Source organism: Saccostrea cucullata, unplaced genomic scaffold (assembly GCF_032062105.1).
Source record: "Saccostrea cucullata isolate Sc308-1 unplaced genomic scaffold, CSIRO_AGI_Scuc_v1 ctg13795, whole genome shotgun sequence".
NCBI classification, from domain to species: Eukaryota; Metazoa; Mollusca; class Bivalvia; order Ostreida; family Ostreidae; genus Saccostrea; species Saccostrea cuccullata.
Window position 1 is genome coordinate 3780 of NW_026920076.1, and position 12524 is coordinate 16303.

General features: G+C 33.4%; 1 protein-coding gene across 1 annotated transcript; it reads left to right on the forward strand.

Moving 5' to 3' along the window:
* The first annotated feature begins 4885 nt into the window (after positions 1-4885).
* Positions 4886-10326, forward strand: LOC134242825 (plexin-A2-like). Its single transcript, XM_062724951.1, has 7 exons — positions 4886-4975; positions 5579-5742; positions 7433-7590; positions 7874-7967; positions 8061-8197; positions 8858-9028; positions 10209-10326. Exons 1-7 carry the CDS (start codon positions 4921-4923, stop codon positions 10324-10326), a joined length of 897 nt encoding a protein of 298 aa, XP_062580935.1. The 5' UTR covers positions 4886-4920.
* The last annotated feature ends 2198 nt before the right edge of the window (positions 10327-12524 follow it).

Sequence of the window (12524 nt, forward strand, 5' to 3'; positions counted from 1 at the left end):
GACTTCTGGTTTTACTACTGATGTACAATATAAGGTGACCTCTGGTCAATAGTCCCCGTACTAATGTAAAATATCGGGTGACCTCTGGTCCCCGTATTGATGTACAATATAAGGTGTCCACTGGTTTCCCTACTGATGTATAAAATAAGGTGTCCTCCCCCCTCCTCTTGATCCACAATATAAGGTGTCCTCTGGTCCCTCTACTTATGTACAGTACAATATTAGGTTACCTGTAGTCCCCCTACTGATGTACATTATAGGGTGACCTCTGGTCCCCCAAATGATGTACGATATAAGGTATCCCCAGGTCCCCCTATTATGTGCAATAAAAGATTAACCTTTGGACCCCTATTGATTTAAAATGTAAGGTGACCTATGATCCCTCTGATGATGTACAATATAAGGTGACAACTGGTATCCCTAATGATGTTAAATATAAGGTGGCCTCTGGTCCCCCTACTGATGTACAATGTAAGGTGATCTTTGGTCCCCCTATTGATGTAAAATATTAGGTTACCGTTGGTCACCCTTTATTATTTTCACGTTTCTGCTAATATATATATTAGAAAGTTGATCTTTATAAAGTTATAAATATGATTATTTTGGAGTAAGACAAAGAAAATCGTCTATCATATAAAATTCAATTAATATATAAGGTGACCTGAGGTCTCCGTATTGATTATATCGATGAATTTACTTGTGTGACTTTAATGCCTGGAGAGTTCCTAGAATGTTTTATTACTACGCAAAATGACGAACTATTTGCGGGGGACCCCAGGTCCTAGTTCAGCGTACGTTTTATCCTTCTGCAAAACTGACAGGAAGCATAATAATAAGTAATCACGACATTGATAAGGCACTGTTGTGTTATTACATTATGCAGTTGCACCACTGTTATATTATCCTTTAGTTGATACTCGTTGTTGATTTAGTGACCTATGAGTCCCTTTCCAGATTCCATTGTACATGTAGGTCTGTGAACTTATACTGCTTGGAATATTGCAATTTCTCTCTTATTTATCAGCTGTTCGAGGTGTGTGGACAATGTTTACTGGTGTGACTGGTGTATCACGGAGAACAAGTGTCAGTACAACACAGAGCAGTGTTCTGGGGAGAAAGTCAGCAGTCGAAGTGTACGTATTGTTTATTGTCTGTAAAGTTAGATTACAGGGGGCGTATGAAAACAGTAAAAACATGTATGTAGAAGTAGTCCTGATACATTTGGATTTGAAAATTGTTTTTTTGTTTCCCAAATATTACTTGTGGGACTAATAGTTAATGATATTTTAGTCTGTTTATAAACATGTGTACCCTATGTTTAAGCCCTTCTATGCAAGTACATAATGAGATACAAAGTTCACTTTGTAAATAAGATCATTCCATTAGTTTTGGACAGGCTCATGCCAGAGAATCAAATGAAAATTTTCTACGAAACCTATATATCTTAATATAATGGTCATAACTCATTGTGTTTAGCTTTAAATTTGAGCTGTTTATTTTATAAAAAGGTTTGTTTTAGAATTATACAATGTATGACACCATTTTCAGGACATTTATGTACAAAACAACACAGAGTATATTGTAAGTTATATTGCTATATATAGTACAGCATATAGATCTGCCTTTATCAAACTAACGAACTGTATCTGTTTCTATAATTAGCCATCGTCTTATTTTTCCATTTCATATAACTTTTCACCATTGAGAACGCCAGCATCACTATTAAAATTCAACATGTAAACTCCCAAAGGTTATGCATAATACTTATGAATTCCTTAGATTATCATTGTTATCTGCAATTATGAAGAAGATACGTTTATGTTATATAGCTATCAATCTTCTTTTTGCAATAGAGCCTTAATTTTGTATTGTCTGCACTTCTACATGTGACAGTCGCCTTCCGTTTGACAACGCATTTATTTCTATATAGGCAGCTATAGATGCTGAAGTTTCAACAGAATGATTTTTTTTCTTCTTATTTTTTCTATTTCAATTACTATAACATGTAGAATGTGCACATATTAAAAACTCTTAAAATCATGTTATATGTATGCTTCTTATTAATAAGATAACTGATCAACTTGATTTCTTTTCTCCAATGCTTATACTGTTGCTTTCAACAAGTAGGGACAATGCAGTGAGATATACATACATTGTACATGTATTACGTGATGCAAAGAATTTCAAATTAACAGATACTGGGTCATTTTAAACAGTCTTTGCTATCGAGTGACCTATCAAATTCCTCTGATGTCTGTAATTTTAAATTTGAGACAATACTTTTGTGTTTGAAAATTCTGCTAGCTGTCTGTTGAACTTGAAAGGGTTTCCTTATAAAGCAGAATTCAAGTAGGATTGCAGGTTGTTTTGGTAGTTCTGATCTTTATAGGTTTGTGTATTTCATGATTTCTTTAGAAATGTTTTTAACAGTTTGTTTCTTCCATTTAGTGGAGATTCGCTACCACTAGATCATTTTTCTTCTTTGTGAATTTATTCTTTTGGTTTAGCTTAGCTAGTACAGAGGTTACCTACTATGACTTTTTCACTCACTGTTTCATAATTATCTGTTTGTACATTTACATTGCTTGTAAATAGAAATTACCGATTTCTTGTGTTTGAGTTATGTCTTGAAAGAGTTTGCTTTTTTAACTTCGAACTAACTAGGGCATTTTATTATATACCTGTTTTACAATGCACTCTACTTGATTCGCATCTGATCATGCACCTGACTACTTCTCTGTGGTACATTATTATTATGATACACTTCGTATATGTTGGTTAACTTTTGCTGACTACCAAGACACTTGGTGCCGAGCGAAGCTGTGATATTCATATATGATGATAAATTTGTTTATATCTCTATAATATTGTACGCCTCATCACTTCTCTGTGTGATAAACATGTTTGATCATTCATTTTCCTAATATCTATGAAATATATGTATGATATACACGTATGATGATACATTTGCTTTATACACATACGTATCATTAATATTGTGCCATAGCCTATATTTTTGTCTATGATATTCATCTTTATTCACCTCCATACTTCTCTATGATAAACATTTTTTTATGATACACATCATCACTTATCTATGATATGTACGATGATACTTTTGATTATATCTATATGATCAATCACCCTCTGTATGCTTTCACATGTATGCTAATATTGTATGACATTATCAAAAATTTTAATTCCAACCATTTTTAAGACACTACAATTGGCTTGTTATCTTACTGGAAATAAAATAATGTCTTTAGTATGTCCTTGTACTTATACATGTATTTCCAAATTAAGAAGCCGAGAATTTATTAAGGTCGAGGTCATTACGACTAGTCAAGTTAAGAGGTCAATTTTTTGTCATATCCACAACTTTTATAAGATGGAAAGAACATTGGAAGCTCATGCTTGAAAGTGACTTCAACCCAAAGTAATTTAAGTGAGGTATTTTAAAAGTATGGAAAATTATATGCTTTGCCAAAACTTTGGAGGAACACAAAAAGATTTAAGCTCAATGTTTCATCGTAACCAGAGTTTTAGTATTAACCTTTCTTCAGGGTTATCTTGACAAGATCACTGGTTTAAAGTGTAAAGTTTTTGTCCACAATGTAACTTTGTTGTGGAGTAAGGCAAGATCATAGATGAGGGTTGATTATGATTATAAAACATGCAGGGCTCTGTCCTTTAGACAAGCTTAGGTCACAATCCGGTAAAGGTCAAGGTCACATGATTGAGATGCTATGGCACATTTTAGTGCTAGGATTTTTGAGAGTAAAATAATACTTTTATACCAGAGACTAATATTTATTAATGACAAAATGTGGTGTTACAACTTCAGCCAATTTAAGGAAATAAAGGCAACACTTGTTTAAATGATTTTTTGTAGAAAATATGGCAATTGTTTTTTTAAGCTTTTTTTCAACTATATATATGCAGAATTTTTTAATGTTATCCAACAGAAGGTAGCAGCCTTTTAAGAAGTCTTTTTATATGCTGTTGTTATAAAATGTTTGAAATAAAAAGTTTAGACATTTAATGAAAAAAATCGCAATGTTCTGATAGTTTCTTTGTTGATGTCTTGCAGGGTAATGAAGGCAACAGAGGAAGGCAATTTTGTCCCATGGTGGAAAAAATTCAGACGGGCCCTCTGTTTATACCACAGGATCAATCGAAAACAATCATCATCCAAGGAAGAAATTTCCCTGAACCAGTATGTAGTTAAGTCATTTGTACACAAGAAATGGTAGATAATAGTGTTTTTGTATATCTTAACAATAATACTCAGTAAAACTACATGATACAATCACATTCACACAGTATAAACCCTTTAGATGTATTAGATAAAGCAGATTTAACACAAAAACATGCCTTCTGACATTCACTCAACACTAAGAGTAGCGGGTCTTCTTGAACAATCCTTCCTTACTGCATTCAGCATCAATAGATTTATAATTAATTTTTTGACAGGATGAATACAAAGGAAAAATCTACCTACCATCATCTCAGACTCTGAATGTGCCTGGAATAAGGATATCAGCCACACTATTAGCATTTAATATTGAAAAGGAATCTATAGTCAGTATTAATACAGAGAAAGGCTTTAATTTTTATTCAACAAAGAAGTACAGTAGTTGTTATTGCAACATGCCAAGAACAATGTTGTTCATAAATTATATCAATTATCCACAAAATTTGTATAAGAGAAAGAATGTAATTAAATACCAAATGATTCAATTAATGTAATTAAATACCAAATAATTCAACTGCAGAATTGTTTTTTTGTTGGTTTCTCAGCATTTTTCTATAGAAAATTTGGAATCATTTCTCACATTAAAATATGTTAAAAGTTACTTCTATGCAACTCAAAATTTTCAGATCAATGTAGCTTTACCGAATGGAAGGTTTGGTACAATTATGATTGTTTTGTGGACCAATCAAAATTTTGTCATTGAAAATGATGGACTTGAAGGTAGGTGTAAGAGAACGTGCTATCAGTAACCCTATCTACTGAATTATAATGTAGAAGAAAAGTAAAGCCAGAAAGTTAGGTTAATAGCTAAGCAAGAGTCTTATAAATGTACAAATATATGGATGAACTAATTTGTTTTTACCTCACATAAGCTTTTCTGATCACCTGTCGTCAGTCCTCCATCCAGCCATCTTTTCTCACTTTCAACTTTTTTGCAAGAACCACTGGGCCAATTTTAACCAAAATTGGTACAAAGCTTCCCTTGAGAGACAAGGAGTTTAATTTTTAGAAAAAGGACCAATCCCCCTTAAAATCTTTAAGGGGAGGTAATCAAGAAAAGACAACAAATAGGGTGGGGTCAAAATAATATCTCAGTAACAACTAGACCAGAAAAGCTGAAACATATGTCGAAGCTTCCTGAGCTACTGTGGATTCTAAATTTTTTATGTTGTGGTTAAAGTGGGGCCACAATAGGCAATCAAAGTTTTACAAGGGGGAAACTTTTGAAAAAAAACAACAGTGCCAAAGTTACACAGGTGAGCATTGTGGTCCATGGGCCTCTTGTTTTAGTTTACAACTTGTAAGTCATTTGCTTTGTTTTAGTGACTCTGTACAGCTGTAGGGGGCAGGCCAGTGGTGACTGTAGCTTCTGTAAGAACCTGGAAGAAACTTATCCAGCCATGAACTGTAAATGGTGTGCAGGACAGTGTGTCTATAGCCTGCAAAGCTGCACTCAGTCATTGTGTCCAGGACCCAATGTCACCAGTGTAAGTGTGGGTAGTATAAAATATCCCAATGTCACAAGTGTGGTGACATAGTAAAAATGACCCAAGGTCACAAGTGTACCTGTGGCAACATGCAAAGTAAAATGACCCAATGTCACCAGTGTAAGTTTGGCAACATGTAGTGTAAAATGACCCAATGTCACCAGTGTAAGTGTGGCAACATGTAGTGTAAAATGACTCAATGTCACCAGTGTAAGTTTGGCAACATGTAGTGTAAAATGACTCAATGTCACCAGTGTAAGTGTGGAAATATGTAGTGTAATGACCTATTGTCACAAGTGTAAGTGTGGAAACAAATAGTGAAAAATGACCCAATGTCACCAGTGCATGTGTGGTAATATGTAGTGTTATATGACCTATTGTCATTTGTGTAAGTTAGCTAACAAATAGTGTTAAATGACCCAATGTCACCAGTGTAAGTGTTGCAACATGAAGTGTAAAATTACCTATTGTCACCAGTGTAAGTGTGGTAACAAATAGTGTAAAATGATCCAATGTTACCAATGTAAGTGTAGTAACATGTAGTGTAAAATGACCAATTGTCACAGGTTTAAATGTGGTAACATGTAATGTAAAATGACCCAATGTCACCAGTTTGGCAACATGCAGGGAGGTGGTATTTTATGTGGCTCTAAGCTATTTGAGTAAGCAGTGTAAAGAACTTTATTCGGTAATAACCAATATTTGCCCCCAAATCAAACTTTGATGGAGATATATCTCATTAAGTTATTAAACAGGGGTGTATATGCTGACTTCAAAGCACTGAATATTTTCATAAGTAATGACGCCATATGTACGTAATGACGTCACAAACATGACGTAAATTTCATTTTTTTTTTATTTTACAGAAAAGTGTACATATGTCGTCGATATTTTGAGTAAAAGTCTCCGAGCGCATGTGTGTTCAGGATCAATGTTTTGATATAATGTGTAGAATGAGAATATCAATGAAATATGTCAATATTGTTCCAGAAAAACTCTATAAATTTTCAAGCTAAAATTGTTGAAAGTTTTTTCCATTTTGTCCTTTTTCCTTAAAAAGGATATAAAATCGGTCTAGTTTGTGACGTCATAAAAACAAAAATTGTGAATACACTGCTTTTGACACAATAATATTTTTTGTTAATTTTTATTTCTCATACAATTCATTGAATTCAGCACATTTCAGGAAGTTTTCAAAATATGACTTTTGTGGGGGCAAATATATACAATATACCACATATAGTTCTTTCCCCAACATGTAACTAACCAATTTTACAGTACTTTATGTGTATGAAGTGCCTAAGCATTATCCTTGACCTTTTGATTTTTTGGTTAAGTTATATTCCATATCCCCTACCCTTCTTTCCTGGAACTAACATGGATTTACTAGGATTCCAATTTAAAATTTTCTTATTCTAGCAAGAAGCACAACTGTAGTTTTATTATTATTATTATATATTTTTTTTACAACTAACAGATGAATTGTATTATTGATTCCAGGGGAAAAGCCTAATTAATCAATACCAAACTAATTTCACAATTTAAGAGTAAGAGAAGAGACTGTCTCAGAACTTTTTTTCATTATTTAAGATTCTGTATGTTCAATTTCATGATAACTTGTTAGTATTGTAGAATCGGATATTCATTAAAATTAGATTGTTTAATTTATGTGGTTTTTTTTATTTTACAGTTGACACCCAATACAGGTCATTTCTTGGGAGGTACTGTTGTCACAATCACAGGGTTCAATCTCGGAATTAAATTTGCTGACATTGAGAACAATATCACCATAGCAGGCATTGCTTGTAACACGACAGCAAGAAGGGATGATTATCTAGCATCAAAAAGGTTTGTCGACATTTGATTTGGAGTTATTTAGAATTGTTGATCTTAAGAATCGGGAGTGTTTAAAGACAATGATTATTCCTAACCTTAATAAAAATCTGTGAATAAATTAATACATATTATTTCAACAAGTTCGTTGATTAGTACATGTATTTTAGATATTAACTATTTCTACTGTATATTTCTTGTATTAATGATAATCCTACATGTACGTATAGTAAATTTAATTCAGTTTTTTTTAAATGTTATACCTATCTATGTGGTGATTTGTTAATTACCTTATCAGAATCCGCTGTGTGACGGGGGGTAGGAGTGGAGGGGGAAGTGGTCCTATCAATATACTGGGGGTCACGCTAAACAAATGGATCTATTCGTATAAGGTAAACAATTAACCACAGCATTTATGGATTATAAAAAAAAATCAATTCCTTGATGACTTTTGAGTTTTATGCTCATTTGTGAATTTTGAACAGACTCCAATGATAACTGGATTTCAACCTAAATTTGCGGCGCAGTCTGGTGGCAGAATTGTGCATCTAAGGGGAGGTAACCTCAACATTGGGAACGGCCCTAAAGTTACCATTAACAATGACACCTGCCTAGTTACAAGGCAAGCGTTCAATTTTGCTCTTTAAATTTAGTTAATTATATTGACTATTTAGTTATACTGCTCAATAACTAGAAGAGCTTAGATTACGATCCATCTGTCTGTTTTTCAGCAATTCATCAAAACACTACTACTTCTTCCAAATTTTGAACTAATTTCAATAAAATTTGGCATGAAATTAACAACACTATAGGTAAAGAGTAAAGAATATGAAAAAAAGAAAACCTATGGAAAACTTTGATTTGGTTTTATTTCTAGATAATAAAAACTCTGCACAATTTTGAAAAATAGTATCAGGTAAAGTTTGGGCAAGTTCAAGGTTAAAAAATTCTGGCAGTAAAAAAAAGACTTTTTCTCTGTCTAGTTCATTTAAAATCTCTAATGGTAAAATATTGAAATTAATCCTTCTCACAAGAAATGTGTTTGTTTTGGCAAGTTCGAGGTCACTTGAAAAGAGTATAATCTGAGTTTTGTACATACCTTTGTTAGAAACATTGGATGCAGCACTCTTAAAAAATCTGAGGGGACGTATTCTTCTTTGAGCTCTCACACAGTACATGTACCTCTTGATTAAAATTTAAGACCTTTTTTGAGTACAAGTTCCTTACGAACAGTTCTAGTTAAGATTAGCAGTGCATTTAACTTTTTTTTTTGTTTTTACAGTAAAAACATGTCTGTCATTTCCTGCGTTGTCCCAGCTGGCAGTACTGGTGTTGCTAATGTCTCGGTCAACATTGATAGTAACCCTGTGGATACCACCACCAGTAATTTCTCCTATGTGGAGGACCCCACTGTACAGAATATTTATCCAGTTCATCTCTCCTCCTTTGAAAGGTAAGAGGGGTTAATTGGAGAAATCAGATTTGTCAGTGATCTAGCAGTAACTGATGTTACTTGTGTGCACATGCAGGGAATATGTATTTGTTAATGAGAACAAGTCCGAAAAATAAGTTTTATATACTAAATGTGATTATGACTGTCTACAATACAGCAATGGATGATTCAAGTTTAAACAGACAGATTCTGAGAGAAGCAATGACATTCAAATTTACTATTATTCAAAATTATATAAGTAGTATAAGGGGTCTAGATGGCGAGGTCAACTGAGTGCACTTTTTATGCAAATGAGGTCAAATATTCTGGATTCTGATTGGTTGAGGGGATAGGTGGGTCAACTGAGTGCAGTCCTAACCCTAACCCCTCTAACCCTAACTAACCTAACCCTAACCCCCTAGCCCTAACTAACCCCTAACTAACCCTAACCCTAACCCTAACCCCCTAACCCCCCTAGCCCTAACTAACCCTAACCCCCTAGCCCTAACTAACCCTAACTAACCCTAACCCCCTAGCCCTAACTAACCCTAACTAACCCTAACCCTAGCCCCTGACCCTAACCCTAATCCCTTTAACCCTAGCCCCCCTTACCCTAACCCCCTAGCCCTAACTAACCCTAACCCTTATCCCTATCCCTAACCCCTAACCCTAACCCCTAACCCTAGGGGGGCTAGGTGGGTCAGTATATAACCCCTAAATATGGTGTTTACACTATGTTTACATTGGTACGTTGGTACTACGTTTTGTTTATGCTAACTGCACAGGTAAATGCGCCGTGTGCAAAAAAAATTCAAGAATGTCATTATGACGTCACGCTTCACAGTCTAAACAGCCCTATAACCGGTTTGAACTGGTTTTATTGAAAACAAGAACACAGATTTTTGATTTTTTCAATTTTTATTCACAATGAAAAATACAAAAAAAAAAAAAATGATTTTAATTTCCACTGTATCGGCATAAGGGACATTTCTGGTAGGAAGTCTCAAAGAGTTTCTTCACACATGCCTCACAACACGGATATTGCCTGCATTGTCTGCATTTCCATTTTCCTTGAGTCTTTTCCTGGTAGCACATCATACATTCTTTCAACGGTCTGTTCCTAGTCATTTTCATCCATCGGGGAGGCGGTATGTTCTCAATTCCCTTCTTCCAGATGAAATATTTCAGGCACCAATTACAGCCACAAGTCTCCATGGAAGGCTCATCATCGTGAAACCAGTGTGGTAATGGCATTTCACAATGCTCGCAAATCGGATAGACTTTCCAACGCCATCCGGGACACGGGTTATACACTGTGAATGTTTTATAATTCATCATCTTCTGATCACAGTAATGACAAACATATTTTTCTACCTCGTGCAAATAGATTGATCTCCACACAAAAATCATGATTGCTAAATAATAAGCTCAGGGTACTACCAGTTTTGTTTTATATACTATAGGAATATTTTAGGGGCCGTGTGCAAATATACGTTTTACCTACGTTTTCTTATATATATATACCTGTTTGCATCACCTATAAAGTGCCGTGTGCAAAAAAAATTAGGGTCGTGTGCAAAAGAAATGTACCTTTTATCTGTGTTTTCTTATATACCTGTTTGCATCATCTGTAAAGTGCCGTGTGCAAAAAGTAAGATAAACTTACCTATGCATTGTGACGTCATTCACTGTATAAATACAATGTGATTATGACGTCACACTTTTTCATTTACAGTCTAGACAGCCTAGTCTAGCCAACCTTACCGGTTTGAACTGATTTTTTTTTTACTGAAAGACAATAACAAATAACACACAATACAAAAAACATGTGTGTGTTATGTCTGTCAAGTTATAACACCAGGTCACTTTTTTAAAAAAAAACTTAGAATTTCTTTTTAAATTTTTTAAACTTTTTCTTTTAAAAAACTTATAATTTGTTTTTAACTTTTTAAAATAACTTTAAATTTTTTTTTCTTATTAATTTTTTTTTGGTAAACTCCCCTTATAGTTTTTAAGAAATAAAATAAAAAAAAAAACATGTAATACTACATCAGTGTTATGTTATTGTATGACTTCATCTTTTATACAGTCGGGTTCGGGGTTTCGGGCGGCCATGGCGAATTTCGGTAGGATTTTACCCCAGTGAAAAAGGCTTGTAATCCACAGTGTAGGTCGTTTAAAGTTGTTTCACATTGTTTATGATTGTGATTATGTTATCGCTCACCCATATGTTTAATGTCAGCTATGCTAAATAACCCATTTCTGTGTAATTTGAGAGAATGTTTTGACATGTGGTTAAAGTATGGCGTGCTATTCATGTTATCATTTAAAGTCGATCCTAAATAAATCTGTCTTAAAAAAAATACATTTTACGAATGACATTTAATATGATTGATTAGAGTATAGGTATCCATATATAAGAGATATTATTTTGCATTACATTTAAACATGTTTTTCTGTCCTGTTTGTCTGTCAATTGTTGCTTTACTTCCTTTGTAAAATGAGGTTAAATTGAGTATCATTGAATATTGTATGCTTTTTTTCAGGATCAGCTAAGATGTTGTTTCACTGGATTATTTAATTGGGCATATAATTGGATAATTCTGGTAAGTTTGTCTTTGTTTTGTTTACATTTCCTATGAAGGTCATCTTTGCATTTAATCATAATTATGTAAAGTTCTGTTTTGAATGTAAATGTACTGTATTTATCCTCATTTCATGTGATTTACAGTTGTATAACCTGCATGTAACTCAGAGTGCATTTAATATTTCTATGATGGATCATTCTATGATTGAATTTAAATCAGAAAAATATTCACTAAATTTTGATAAAATACATGGTATCTTTTTCATTTCTGTCCCTTTTGTCTGTAAATTATTGCTTTACTTACATTGTAAAATGAGGTTAATTGTGTATCACTGAATTGTATGATTTTTTTCAGGGTCAGCTGAGATGTTATTTCACTGGATTATTTAATGGATAGACTTATTGGGCATATAGTTTGATATCTCTGGTAAGTTTGTCTTGTTTTTTAGATTGTTTACATTTCCTATGAAGGTCATCTTTGCATTTAAGCATGATTATATGGTTAATTCAATTACTGTGTAATACTTATGTGATCTGTTGTCTCTAACTTACATTCATATAAGCACACCCTTATTTAACCTTAATATATATCAAGGGATCTTCAGAATATTAATAAGTCCTTTTGTATAAATTATGATATAATTTCATAATTCATTATGTATGTTACCCATGGCCATGGAATTCAGACTTACTAAATGGTGATCAAAGAGATATTGATTAGGAATCTAATAAGAGAAAAGGAGAAATTTACAAAAGATTAATCCTAAGTTATTTACTTTTTGTTTTGATTCTAAATATGTGTGATATATGGTATACATATATTTTTATTTTCACTTTTGTTTCTTGGTAATGAGCTTTTCAGTAATTGTGCTTTTTTTTATTATCTAAAGATAACATGATGCATTTTTCTCCTCTGGAGTTAATGTTAAA